The following is a 15,265-nucleotide window of genomic DNA, read 5'->3' on the forward strand; positions in this document are numbered from 1 at the left end:
CAGAGTGTGAAATCCCCACACATTCAATCCAAACTTATTCATCACTACTGATGAAGCATTTAGTGTAACTACGGCCTGGGAAAGTTGCCATGGTGAAAGAGCCACGGGAACTGCAGCCCACAATTTCCTAATCATGTTAATCGACTTTAATATGAGTCAGTGCAATAGAAGAGACGGATAACAGGCTAATGAAAGAGTAATGATGGTTCTAGCAGTTAGAGGACAACTTGGACACTTTGTTGAGATGTTCCTGTTAAAATGGCCTTCGACTAGGAAATGTTCGAGACCTTGTAAAAAGAGGATGTCTGGTTTATTGTCAACTAATGAAGAACATCATGTAATAATGTCATTCAGGACTGATTAGACCAATAACGTGACTGTCAAAATGAGCCACATATTAAAATCTAGTTGTAGGGGGCTAGTACATCTCAGTTGTCTGCAACTTTTTTGACATAAAGTGCCTTTATCTAATTAGTATAATTAATAGGCAATGTACAATAACTGTGCATCCATTGAGATGAACTGAAAAAAACAGCACAGATCGCTTGATGGAGAGTGAAACTCTGAAGTGCGTGAAGTGAGTGTTCGGCAAATTAATATATATATATATATATATATATATATATATTAATTTGCCGAACACTGTGCTTAACTTATACTTAGCCTCAAACTCACACACTGGCGAGCAAAATCTGAGAATTTATTAGCCATTGGTTAATATTATACATCATTTAGTCGCCAGATTGAAGATTTAGTAGCATATGCGTGTGATTTACTCGCAATGTAGAGGGTTGTCCATAGTAGGAAAATAAATACTCTGGAAGTCAGTAGGGACCAAATCAGCATTCTTCAAAATATCTTCTTTTGTGTTCATTATAAGAAATAAACTTTTACTTACCCTCATCTCATTCCAAGTTTGTATATGATGACAAAAAATATAGATTTTTGGGTGAATTATCCCTTTAAGATGTCTGATTCAATGTTTGCAACTTGGCATTATTTTTCATAATAGGTAAATCATTTGGACCCTCCCCCCTTTATTTTCTACAATGTTTTTCCTTTATTAACAGCTTTGCAGTGCACATTTTGTCACACCTTTACAGGGTTTGACTTCCCATTTAGCTCATAACTGACACAAAACAATCTGCGTGACGCTGAAGAAATACTGCAAGAGGACGTTTGGCATGCAGATGCCAATGACTTCAACAGATCTACAATAAACACATATATGCACTACTCTACAAAAGTTTGGAGCCACTTTATTCAGCAATGATTCATTGAATTGATCAAAAGAAACATTCAAATTCATAATAATCACAAAAAAAAATATATTTTAAATAATTACAGTTTTTGAAATCTCTATCTATCAAAGAATTCTGAAAAAAGTATCACAGATTCCACAAAAATATTAAGCAGCGTAACTGTTTCCAACACTAATAATAATACTTTTAAAATGTTTCTTGACTATTAAAAATACAAGTAAATACCTGGCTTTACCAGTAAAGGGATTATTTACCTTTAAAATACATTAAAATAGTAAAAAAAAGCAGTCTGACCTCAAACTTGATATACTAAAACAAATGTTTATTCTACAATAAATATGCAAAATAAACAACTAAAAATAAGATTGCTGACCTATTGTAAGACTTTCATGAGTTTCCACACATGTGGTCCCTATGAGTGATAAAAAAATCCAACTGCTCTTATTTTGTCTTCTTTCTTAAATCAGTGCCATAAATGCCACAACAGAATCAGATTTCTTTTCGCACTATGCTCTTAACATATAATTACATAATTAGTCTGCCACCATTAATTTAATTGCAACCTTCTGATTAGAGGCATTGCATAAGGACTCTAAAACTGCCTGCATGGGAGTGGCACATCGTGTGATTTTACTATTATTCCAGTGTGTGTTTGTATGTGTTCAATCATTACCTGCTGTGTGCTTGCAGAATAGACCATGACACCCCAAGGGTTGGGGAGAGCACCGCCCTGCAAGTGGAGGCACACATTCTCTCCAGGGCCCTCAGGATCCGAAAACAGACTCCAAGCACACCAACGCACACACTGCATAAACGCTGCTCTGGGCACAGCTGTGGATGTCATCTAGCAAAATAGAGAGAGAAAGAAACATTTCACTCTCTGTTTGTCCCCAGATAGCATCGTCTGATGTTTCAAGTCATCAGAACGGGCTGTCGCTCTTTGAATATGACTTACTTGGTTAGATGGATAAAGTCAAAGTTTCTTAGAAGAAACCAAGATTTAGGTATTCGTTTTTGGACTATCTGCACTATTACCAACTTGCCCCAAAATGAAAATTCTATCATTAAATACTCACCCACTTGTCGATCTAAACTAGTAAAATCAAATGAGGATGTTTTTGATGAAATCCGAGAGCTCTCTGACCATCCATCAACAAAACTGACACATTCAAAGCCCAGAAAGGTAGTAAGGATATTGTTAAAATAATCCATATGACATCAGTGGTTCAACTGTAATGTTATGAATCTAAAAGAACACTTTTTGAGTTAACAAAAATAATGAATTAAAAGGTTTGTTAACACTTTAGAATAGGTAACACCTATTAGTTGATTACCAGCATGCATATTACTAAATTATTAGCCTTGTATTAGTGCTAATTAAGAATATATTAATGCCTTATTCTACTTGACCTTATTCTACATCCCTAATCTTACCCAATACCTAAACCTAACAACTAACTTACTAACTATTAATAAGCAGCAAATTAAGAATCTATTGAGAAAAAAATTTGTAGTTAATATTTAACAAGTGTTAACTATTCTGAAGTATTACCATTACCAGTATTATTTTTTCACACACAAAAAGTATTTAAAAGTAGCTTACTGCCTTACTACTGTATGTTTCTGGGCCTTGAATGTGTCGCATTACTGTCTGTGTAGGGTCAGAAAGCTTTTATTGTTATTGATATCATCAAAAATATCTTAATTTGTGTTCTGAAAATGAACAAAGTTTTTACGGGTTTGGAACAACATAAATTTATTTTGATTGAACAATCCCTCTCAGTATAAAACACAGAAAATTTAAATGTAATCATTTAAATATATATATAAAAAAAGATAAAATATATACAAATTTTAAATAAATAAAAAATTATTTATTTATATATATTAAATAAATGATATATAGAGTGAGTGATTTCATATTTGAACACTGTGCTTCCAGAAACACTTTCCAAAATGTAACATCAGTAGCTATAATCACACATAGAAGAAATACATGAACCTTTTATCTCACAACAAGTAAAAACATATACATAAACTAAACAGAGTAAAATAAAATCAAGATGACCGATAAAATGAGAAGGATAGAGAAAAAAGATGGAGAACTGAGCCTCCTCTCGGCTTAGCGATGATCCCTTGGGATCTGGCATTAAAGCCAATCAATAAATGAGCTGGTCAGGCTCAGCTCACCTTAATTAATCATGATAGAAAAAGAGCAAGGGAGTGAAGGAATTATTCAGGCCCACTTTCTCTCGCTCCCACCTTCCTCCGAGGTTTGATGCATCTGCCCAGTGATATATAGGCTGTATGGTAAATACCCTCCAGTTCAGCAAAGAGCGTTAATACAAGAGCTTTATCTCTCTCACAGAGATGTATTTCACACTTCACACGGTGAGAGAGAGACGATGAGTGAAAGAGAGAGAGGGAGAGATTTACAATCACCTTCAGTGATAAGGACAACAGTCCCTCAGTCTCTCAGACCTATCAGCCTTGAGTACAAATGTCACAAATGAACTCAATAATGATCTTTCAAAAGAAACCTGGTTCTCAGAGAAAGTACTGTCATCTCCTTTCACAGCCAAAGACAAACCTAAAATACAATGAAGAAAATACACCAATTTAAAATGTAATTGACGGAAATTTTTTATTGATATATAATAAAGTAGTAAACTACTTTGAATAAACTCTCAGATGTCCTTACTTCCACTGAAGCTGAAAATGCTCTTTGGCTCATTCTGAAATCATGCTAAAGACCATGATCATCATCAGCCTTATGGAGCTGATGCAGCTCAAGTGCCGCCATTAAACCAAAATGAACTCATATGCACTCTTCAATTACTGACACCTGGAGAGGTACATAGCACATTCTGGGATATTAACTGGTAACCATATTCCTAAATAAAGCACCAGCTCCAAGAGACACTTTCTTTCTAATAGCATTCTATTCATAAAGGTGCAGACTCGGCATATAGCCAATTTTCCACAAAGGAGACATTTCCTACAAATCCTTAGATAATCCTTAGAACAGTTCAGATATTTAAACTGAAGTTCCCCAGCTTTTGTTCAACCTAACATGGGCTGAAGATGGAAATAATCGCTGCTACATAATTTACCCTGAATCCTTCTCGTCAGCTCCCAAGCTCCCCTCTCACTGGAGTCAACACAATTTCATTCTGGAGCATTTCCCGCTCTGCAAGAGCTTTTGAAGAGATTGATGCAGAATTTCTCTCTGGAGATGACTATGATTAGAATGATGTCTTTTATATAACACATTAATTGCTATCTTTCCTGCCTATTGACTGAGAAACAAGAAACGGCATTGATATACAGCCGCAACATCAAGGTTCAGAGAAGCCTGGATTAATTAAATATTTTGAAATGGAAGTAGCTACCGACTAGGAGTGGGTGATAAAACATGTGTAACAGTATGTTGGATCTGGGCACCTCTTAAAGTGACAGCAGTCTTATATTCCTGCACTCTGTCATTCATGTTGATCAAACGACAAAAGAGAGAAAATCTCTCACTGCTCTTAACTAAATCAATTTTGTAAACTTATAATAAGAAATCCATATTTAATTTATACAGTGAAGAATATGCAGTGTTTTTATACATTGGATTACTTTATACGATGTAGCACTTCTTATTTATTTGTTCTATTCTAGTTTTTTGTCCCATTGCTTGTAATTATTTTCTTCTTTTTTTCCCCCCAGACCTGTTGCTTTCTGCATTTCCACCGCAGTCTAAAGTACTGTCTGGTGACATAGGTCTGGGCGAGTGGAAAGGTCCGTTTATGACATTTTGACTGTGCCAAAATGTCAAAAAAAGACTTGGATTAATTATTCAAAGTAATATCTACAATATTTTTCTAAAAAACTGACTTTTTTTCATACTGCCTTAAAAACGACAATATATAGCTTCAGAGCAAAAAAATAAAAGAAAAAATGATATATATATATATATATATATATATATATATATATATATATATATATATATATATATGAATTTGGCTTGAATGACTGTAAATGGTAGATTGAAATGTAGTTAAAATGTCACTGTGAAGCAAAATATCAAGATGTTTTCAAACTATTTGCATATTAACTTGTCTGAAGCAAGCAAGATGGATTATAAAGAAATAATTACAATAAATCAAACCATTATCAGATATAAACTGAAGCTGTGGACTTTAAAAGCACGGTGATGAAACTCCCAGAACTCCAGTTGTAAAATGAATCAGAGGTATTGCGTATGATTTCAACACTGCTCAGAACAAACCCTATGGACACAAGCAATCATAAGTAACTCTTTTAAAATGGCAGAAAACTCAAATGTGCCCAGACAGTAACAAAGCAATGACATGGCACCCAAGTCAGCAATGATCATAAAACACACACCATAATGTCCTTTACCCTCAGTTTCCACACAATAAATCAAAGCAGGGCGGAATCACTGCTAGCTCTGGAAACACATTGATAACTGCTGGTTTTGGTAACAAGCTGAGCTATTAAAGAGGCTGGTGGTGTGGTGGTTGGCACGAGGCTTCGGGCAGGGGTGCAAGGCGGCAGTGAGCTGCAGCCCAGTGTGAAGAACTGTCAGCGGGTGTGAGCTATGCTACATTGGGTCTGCCAGCAGGACTGATGGGAAGGGGATGAGCAGGCGGAATAGTAATGAAGTATCCATCCTTAAGTCCATTCGTGTAGCAAACTTCAGTGGAAACTGTGTGGCAAACACACTTTAAAGCAGCAGAATAAAACATCCAAACACAATTTACAGCAGAATTGTTCTGAAATTCTAAACCTTATCAATTCTGTACAAGCTGGGAATTAAAGAACACCGTATTTCACAATACAAGCATCTTGGTTAAAGTAAAAGTAGCATTAAAGGAGTCCTAAATATGGATAATAAAATTATGTTCCCACTTAGCCCATTTAGTAACTTCACCAAAATAAATAAATAAATACATTAGCATATTAAAGCATTTAATTTGTCTTAAGCACAAAATCAGATAATCAAGCACTATGAAAGATAGGGATACATTGATCTGATACTCAGTATCGGTTATTGGTATCGGCTCCGATACTGACATTTTCTGTCAGATCGGGTATCAGTCAGATGAGGCCGAATCCAAATTTAATATAGTGCGTATACTATTCTGAGTTATTGATAAGCCCCACAAATGGTAAAAAACATTATAAATCACTATAAAGTGTTCTGAAGCCATCCCATAGTCTAATGTGAAGTATAAATGAATATTTAAAGGGATAGATCACCCAAAAATCAAAATTATGTCATTAATAACACCCTCATGTCGTTCCAAACCCATGAGACCTTCGTTTATCTTAACTTTAAATCAAGTTCACGTAAACCTTTCTCTCCGCTGCGTCTGTCTGTCATCCTCCATTCAGCATTCAAACCGCGTTCGGTTACTACAGTCAAAAAGTTGAAACTCTCTTCAAGAGTGCGAAATAACAGAGATTTGAAACTTAAAAGGGAAGGCTAAAAAAAAAAAATAATAATTTTTACAGATAGAATACACCACGCAGCAATATCTCATTCCTTTTTAATTCGGCACGCTGCGCACTATGACTCCCTTGTTGCTTCAAGTGCATCATTATGCGCACGGGATGCACATAAGCACTTTGTGCCGCTCTGTATGCCATACCCTTTCGTAGTATACTTTTGAGCAGTGGAAGATTATCAGTAGTTCTTTTCTATAATATGTTGCTGCCTTCATTACAGTGTTATGCATTTAAAAGAAATGTATTTTAGTTTTATAGACTATATACTGTATATAAGGGACGATATCCTCCCAGACCTCTCAAATATATTTGCTTTACACTGGCCCTTTCACCAGTGGTGGTATGTAAGATATTTTATGATCACATCAGGCAAGTGGACTCATGATAAGCGGGAAAATTACGCTGTGTAGTCTTTATTCAGTCATAAAAACAGAATTCACAGTTTATGCAGAATGTCACGGAATTTGCCAAACTTTGAATTTATTAATAAATCAAAAGTAACATTAGGTCATTACACTTAAATCAAATCAAGATATGTATCTGTAAATATAAAGCCGCAAAAGTCTATTTAAATATGAATCCTGCATGTTCTGCGTGTCTCTTTTAATGAATGGCGCAGACACGCGTTTCATTTACTACACACAGAAGCACTCATGACCCTTGCAGTGATTTCAGCATCTGCCGTCTCACTAAATGAGGACGGAAACACAGGAACAACGTCTCCAAAACTGCTCTGAGGGACACTTCATGAGCTTTTTACCATTTAATTTGAGTAAAACTAGCATCATACCAAACATACAGTACTGTAAAGGTATCCGAGGCGATAAAAGTCCAGTACTAATTTTCAGTAGAATGTACATAGCCAGCTACTACTTCTACTTCTACAAACATTTTACAAAAAATATTTTTTATGGATTAATCGCACAACATTTCTTCCATGTTTTAATTTTAATAATAAATCTCCATTGTTTGCCAAAAAAATGTGTGTTCTTAATTTTCAATAATTAAAAGATAAATGATAAATTAAATTAATGATTTACACTTTCATTGTGATAACAATAAAATTCTAAATACACAACACAATTTCTGAGGGAAAAATCATAAGGCTACTTTAAGAAAATCATAGGGCCCTAAATGTGTAATTTTTGTTAAACTTTTAATAAATTTAAGTGAAAATGTATACGTTGATTGTAATTGATAAAATTTTATTTAACTATTAAAAAGGAGTTGAGAAAAATTTCAACTGAAAAAAGCAATAAAGAACAATCAATCAAAATGGTAAAAAAAAAATGAATTTTGAAAAAATAAAATAAAAATCAAATGGATTTCAAAGGGCCCTAACTATCGCTCATTTTAGCTGTACTCCCTAGTTTGGGAACCACTACTTTATTATTTTAAATGGATACATTAATCATGTATATTATATATAGTTTTTTTTTGTAAAGTGGAAATCAGTTTACTAAATAATAAACTTGACTGACTGCTTCATTTTCACTTTAAAGGGATATTTGTGTTTTTTCTTTTTATTTATACAATTTATAATTTTTGTGCAATTACTTGTCAGTAGAGCTCATGGCAAAACCTTCTGCAGTGTTTACATGATGTTTATTACTGCATAAAAATAATTAAAATAGATGCTTAATTTCATGAAGTTGATTTCAAAATCAATCATTTTTAGCATTTTGTCATAGATTATGAATATATTTTTTTTTCATTTGTTATTTTTCATTCAAATTATGTTGTCCATATTTAGCAGATTGTGTTTAACACACAAGAGTGATTATAAGGTCAACCCCACAGAGGTATAGAAATTCTACAAAAAACTGGACTGGTATCGGATCAGATCAGAATTAGCCTTTACTCAGAATTTTTGCTATCGGATCGGATCGGTTCTGAAAAAATGGTATCAATGCATCGCTATGAAAGACCCCAATGGAACATGTAGTAATGAACTTTGTAGTAATATCATAAGCTATGCATGTTAAAGCACTGTACCTCTTCATATGGCTTATATTTCAAGTCTGATTATCTTTGCAAGACACATATGAAGCCCTTGCTATGCCATTTTAAACAATGCAGCAGAGAGCATCTGAAAGACAGAGCAAAGCATCAAAGAGAAATCGAATCAAAGCAGCCGCAGATGAGATTCACTGTAGCACATAGCTAACAGGAATTCCACATCAAAGTCACGACTTTGCCGCTCTGTCTGAAGAACATAAATGTTAAACTGAATTTAAAGAGCAAACAAGCAAAACTTTGCCACATGAGAATACTATTACAAGAAACAGGAAATTGCCAGAGGGAGAAATTAAGCTTTTCCTGTTTATAAGCGGAAGGAAGAATTACAACATCAACGAAAGAGACTGATATTAAGACTGAATTCGTCATTAGAAATGGATAAATGCATAAACCAATCAAGGTGAAAGATCAAACATCTGTTACAGATGGCTGCCGGCAATTTTACAGCCATCAGACAGCTGAATATCCATAATTCATAAAACAGGACATCAGAGAGTGGAATGGAACATTCCAGAAATCCAAAACTAATAATACATTTGAGAGCCACAGAGGCCCCGAAGTGCTGAGAAGACCACAGAACGATTATGTCAAAGAATATTGAACTACAAAAAGCAAAACAACTACACACACAATTAGGTCTGACAGATCATTCGGTCCTCCTTTTACTTCAGAATTAACACTGAAGTCGATATGAATATACAGCGAAACTGTTGTAGTCAGGAAACTCCTCTTTCACCTCGCCGGCAGAGACAGCAGCATACTGATGAATGAAACTGTGTTCTCAGACATTTGGCTGGCGTATTCCTCAGGGACGGCTCAACCATGTGGCGGGTGGCAGGGACAAGGCCATGTATTGTTGGCTCTTGCCGCCGTCATGGCGAGAGGATGATGCCAGGCCTTTCCTGCACATGCTGTGTCGAGTCTTTAGCTCAGCACACTCTCGGATCACTAACGCAGAACTGTCTCGCCTCTTTGTTTAAAAATTCTCAGAAGGGACGGCGATGAATGTGTCGTATGTTCTTATCAGGGGGCAGTGTAAGAAATTTTGTTGTAAATAAATAAAAAAAGAAGAACCGTTTTTGACTGAGTGACACCCTATTAAATGCTGGTTGGTTGGTCTTTGATTACGGTGCAGCTAAACAGAGCTGTCCACTTTTCATGTAATGATAAAATGTTCATTAAAACCAATCCGAAATGTTATTCAGTGACTCTTTGGGACTCTAGAGTATGTGCCTTGGCACGTCTGCTAACAACTGCCAGGGGTAAATATGTTTCTCTTTACATTTTCTCCAACAAAAAATGGCTGAAATCAAATAGGTTTCTGCTGATATTCATGCTTCGTTTACTGCCGCAAGACATCAAAACGAGTATCAATTTCAGGAGTGACACCTGTATTTATTACACACGAAAAGGTAATTTACGCGAGCCACTCCTGAATTTAAATGAAGTTGTAACTTCCAAAACTCTGGATGAAATAAGTAGTTTTATACTTGATTTGATTGCTTTGATTTAATCAGAGTTTGTATATTACACTGCAGTTTAAAAGTTTGGGTTCTGTAAGGAATTAATACTTTTCAAGGATCCTCCTTTGGTCCAAAGGATAATTCTTTATCAAGGATGCCTAAAATTGATCAAACGTGGAATTAAAGACATTTATAATGTTGCCAAAGATTTTTATGCAGTTCTTTTAAACTTTGCATGCATCAATGGATCCTGGAAAACAATGGTTTCCTCAAAAGTATAAAGCAGCTAACTGTTGTCAACACGGATTTAAAACGTTTCTTAAACACCAGATCAAATAGAGGATTGCGTGACACACAAGACTAGAGTAAAGGCAGCTAAAAATTCTGCTTTGCCTTCACAGAAATAAAGGACATTTGTAAATAATTTAAAATAGAAAATGTATTTTAAACTGTGAAAATAGTTCACAATTTTACTGTATTTTGTTTTAGTGAATACATGCAGCCTTGATTAAATAAATAAATAAAACCTCACCAACCCCAAACCTTTGAACAAAACTGTGTCATCAACTGCAATTAACTAAAGGAAATTAGGATGAATTGTTTTCATTACCAAATGCAAAAGGAAAAAGTGTTGACACATCTTCGGAAAAGTTCGGAAAAATGCTTTCACGCCAATCAAGCCAACTGGACTCAGACATCAAAAGACAGAAACGTATGAATACTAAATATAAACAATGTGATATGAATATAATAGCAATTGTACCAATAGCAATAGTACATAACAAAAGTGACATTTCACTTAAATTACGGTTCTTCTTTAATTGTGTGGGGCTAATTATTATTTTATTATTTATTTAAACATAGCATCAACATTTTGATAAATATTAAGAACTTTTGTTTTTTGTACTAATTTTGCTTGTTTTGAGATATGTTGCTTTTGCAAGGATGGAAAAATTCTAGAAGTTTCTGTAACATTCTGGCATATTCTGTATTGTTCTAATGCTTTCTGGAACATTCCTGAACATTTTGAGACTAGTCATAAAAGAAAGAAAGAAAGAAAGAAAGAAAGAAAGAAAGAAAGAAAGAAAGAAAGAAAGAAAGAAAGAAAGAAAGAAAGAAAGAAAGAAAAACATCCAACATATTCTGCATGTCAAACTAGATAAAGTTTAAAATAAAAGTGAACAAAACAAACAAAAATGTGTTTTATGGTGTATTCGGTTTATATAATCTATACAAAGTTTACTGGTGTAAACTTTCAAAAACATAGCTGGTGTGCCACTTGAGACAAAACAAAGGCATTGATATATTTTAAGTTTATTTCAGTTGAGATTTACATTTTTGTCTGTATAACCAGGGGTTGATTATTACTTCTACATATTACATCTTTTTATCTCTATTTTAATGACATTTTGTTTACTGTTGTATGATTCGGGTACCATGCTGTTTTGCCAACTTAAGTCCTGAAGGTCCTGACTGATAAAATTCTGAAGCAAAAGCACTTGAATACCACTGCTTCAGCTTACCTTGATTTACTTTTCACTTTAGAGTACTTCCCAGGAGAGCCTTGTTCATGCTCCCACACACTCAGAAGTACGGCATGTGATGGGATCAATGCAGGCAGATGCACAGGAGAGGTCTGGAAAGTAAGGCTCAGTGTGACAGGGTGAACTCCCAGCAGGCTGGCCAGGAGATTTATGAACTTCTCAGTTTGAGAAATTGACATTCATACTAATTAGTCGACCATTGTTTCTCCTTTTCCTGCTCTCCCATGCAAACCCCTGGAGCGAAGGCATCAGACCCTGCCGTAGACCGACCCTGTCTCTACTGCTAAATATAGCAGCACAATGGCGAAGACATGGGCTCTCTTACTGTGTGATGTTTGATTAACATTTAATTAACATTTGTGTGACATTTCCGACAGAATGGGGAAATACAAATAAAAGAAAAACGTATAAATAAGCATTACTGCTCCACAATCATCTTTTTATCACACGACTGAGGGAGTGCAGCCAGACAGCCTGTAGGAAATCAGGCCTTAACCAGGAACTGAATCAACATCGTAGACAGAGAAAAAAAAATAAAAATTATGCATGAAGAACATAAAAAATGCGCAATACTTGATCCCAATTAAAACAACATCATCAACCCTTTAAAAATGCAGAAATGCTGTTGTTTGTGTTGTGCCACAGATGTGAAGGAGCATCTAAGTTGATATGGGCTGTGCAACGGCATTGCATAATTTATACGCCATGTGAGCAGAAAGATGGCCACAATTTACTCAATGCAAAATGAAGGAGTAATACCTTCATCAAGCTCTTAGACAGAGTTTCACGCAAGTTACACTGACTAACAGAAGAAGTGTCTTCCTAGACGAAACATGGAGGCTGAAATTTAATCAGCGAGGTTTAGCTGCAAAAATAAATCATGCTTCTTACCAAAGCATGTAGCAGTGCTGTTGTAAAAGAGCTGAATGTTAGTGGCAAATCAATTGTAGAGCTCCATCGATTTCTTCTCCAATAGCTTCAGTGCTCTTAAGAGTGTTGGTTAAGCTCTTAATGTAGAATTGTGTGATATGGAACATTAACTTACCCACAGCAAGGGTGCAAGGTTTGAACGATTAGCACTGCCTAGCTGGTAGATGCCGGAATGACAAAATTTGGCAGAGAAAACGTGTTTCTGTTTACATGATATGTTTTACTTTAATTTAAATAGTACTAAACATTAATAAACATTTAAAAAGTAATACATTTGAATAAAAATACTTGATTTAAAAATAACATTAATTAATTAATTAATTTTTTTTAAATTGGTTTTAGCTATATTTATACAGGACATTAACCTTAGATTTGGATAAAAAAAAAAAAAAGTTCTCTGAAAGTGACTGAATAATTCACTATAGTGAAAAGTCTGGAAAAAAAAAAAAAACACCTACAAAACTGCCTACTTCCACAAGGTCTCAGGCTAGTCAAGCAACTTCCACAGAGATGAATGGGAATATTAGCAAAACCACTTTTACTAGGTATCATACCTAGAACCTCCTTGACCTGCAGCATGTCACTGGTCACCTTACTTTCCTCTGCAGCAGGACACATTGCATTTCATTTACACCATGGCGCTGTTTGAAAATGTATTCCACACGTATCAACATGAATTCTCAGATGCTGTCAAAGAGCTGTTCTTTTGAAAACTGTTGTGTCCGCCCCCCGGCATGCTGCAGCCCACATGGTCGCTGCGGTCTATTTGATTTTGAAGTGCTTTGTTCGGTTACGTGCTCTTTTTCCATGCTAAATCAAAAAAAAAAATTTACTCAGTCTGCCTATCCTCCTCCGCGGCGCTCCACTGCTAACGAAATGGTGAAAATGGCTGTCAAATCAGAGATGGATCGTTATCCCTGCAAAACTCCCCAGGTGAGCTCACGGCATGATTTTTGTAGGTCCTCATGCCTTATGGTAAGAACTCCATTGAAGGCTAATCTGACTAAGCACTTCACACTTCCTACAGTGTTGTTTTAGAGAGTCTTCAGATAGTTCAGACATTTATACATACTGGTGCTTGGCAATATACTGGTTCAAACTTTAAACCTGTTTAAATTATACACAATTTTGCAATTTTTTTTTTTTTTAACTGGCAAACAAATGGCTAAGCAATGTAGACATTGTCATGAATTGATATATTCCATTTAACTGCATAGACTAATGACTGGCAAACTTTTAAAACTAGTAATAACTAATTATTTAACTGGGCAAATAAATCAACTGTAAATTACAGCGACATTGATTACAAAGAGGACAAAATACTGTACAGGCAAACACACTTCAACATGAGCAAAATATTGAAAGAAAATCCTTCATACTGAACTGAGGGTGAGGGGTTTGTATGAATGTAGTGCTGAGGGGAACTGACTGTCTTCGGAAATATGAGATGGTTTATTCTTTTCATCTTACCTCCATATAATGCATATTATTGCATATTATGTTCCATAAGTGCCTCCAGCTGTCCGAGAGTGAATCTCCGTTCTCATTCAGTCTGTCTGCTGTTTTTGTTTTGTGCAGATATGTTTTATGTAGCATAATATTTCAAAGCTAAAGTCTGACCATTCTTTTTGCTTTAAATGTTGATATTATACAATCCAATTTACATCAAAAACTGCACATGCTACATGTAGCATGCATGTTTGGACCGTGATTAAAATGCAGTCATTGTGCAACTATTTTATGCAATCTGATTCATATTCTTATGCACTAATGCATACTGCTTTGTTTTCCATGGTTTTTCACAAGCTCCTGTCCAAACAACAGTATGTTAAGCTTACAAAACAACAAAGCACTAAATAGTTCCACCAAGATTAGCTTTTTTGCTATCAAAATGACTGATTTTGTGGTGAAACAAATGAAAGAATAATTCTCCTTTTTCATTTGTGGTTTGATTAACATTAAAGACACAGACAGCAAGTATACTGACACTTTCTGAAGTAATGCACAGATCTAATATACTGGGGCTTTCATGAACCTTTAACTACTTCTGATTAATGAAACAAAACTGACTGTTTATGTGTATATGACTCTTTTTAACATAAAGACCATCCTATGCTTTAATTTCTCCTTCATGCATGCATATTTATTACAGTAAAATGTCAATAACATCAAGTTGGACTGCCCTTTGTGTGATTATTATTTCATGTTAAATGGTGAAACATGCAGGATTGCAAAAAAGCTACATTCTGTGTGATCAAATAATGAAGAACTGGAGGGACCGACTAAAGGAGTAAAATTAAAATGAGTTTAAATTACTTGTGCTATATCATTTTTTTTGGAGCCTAACGATAGCTTTGTGTGAGGAACAGTTGAATGTTTCAATTATAATTCATTATTAATCTTTCTGCCCGCTGCAGGTCACCAGATAGGATGGGGCATCATTAGCTCAGGGTTGCAGTGGAAACCGTTAGTGTGTCCATGAGCATGTCAGGACCCGTTGCCATTGCATTCGTTACTACAAATACAA

General features: G+C 35.1%; 1 protein-coding gene across 3 annotated transcripts in view; it reads right to left on the reverse strand.

Moving 5' to 3' along the window:
• Positions 1 to 15,265, reverse strand: part of nphp4 (nephronophthisis 4) — a 150,488-nt gene that overhangs the window by 58,406 nt on the left and 76,817 nt on the right. For all 3 annotated transcript variants that reach the window (XM_052563306.1, XM_052563307.1, XM_052563308.1), the window contains one exon: positions 1,936 to 2,106. In XM_052563306.1, coding sequence (XP_052419266.1) covers positions 1,936 to 2,106 — 171 coding nt within the window. The remainder of the gene's footprint in view (positions 1 to 1,935; positions 2,107 to 15,265) is intronic.

The sequence above is a fragment of the Carassius gibelio genome, chromosome B8 (genome assembly GCF_023724105.1).
Source record: "Carassius gibelio isolate Cgi1373 ecotype wild population from Czech Republic chromosome B8, carGib1.2-hapl.c, whole genome shotgun sequence".
Taxonomy (NCBI): Eukaryota; Metazoa; Chordata; class Actinopteri; order Cypriniformes; family Cyprinidae; genus Carassius; species Carassius gibelio.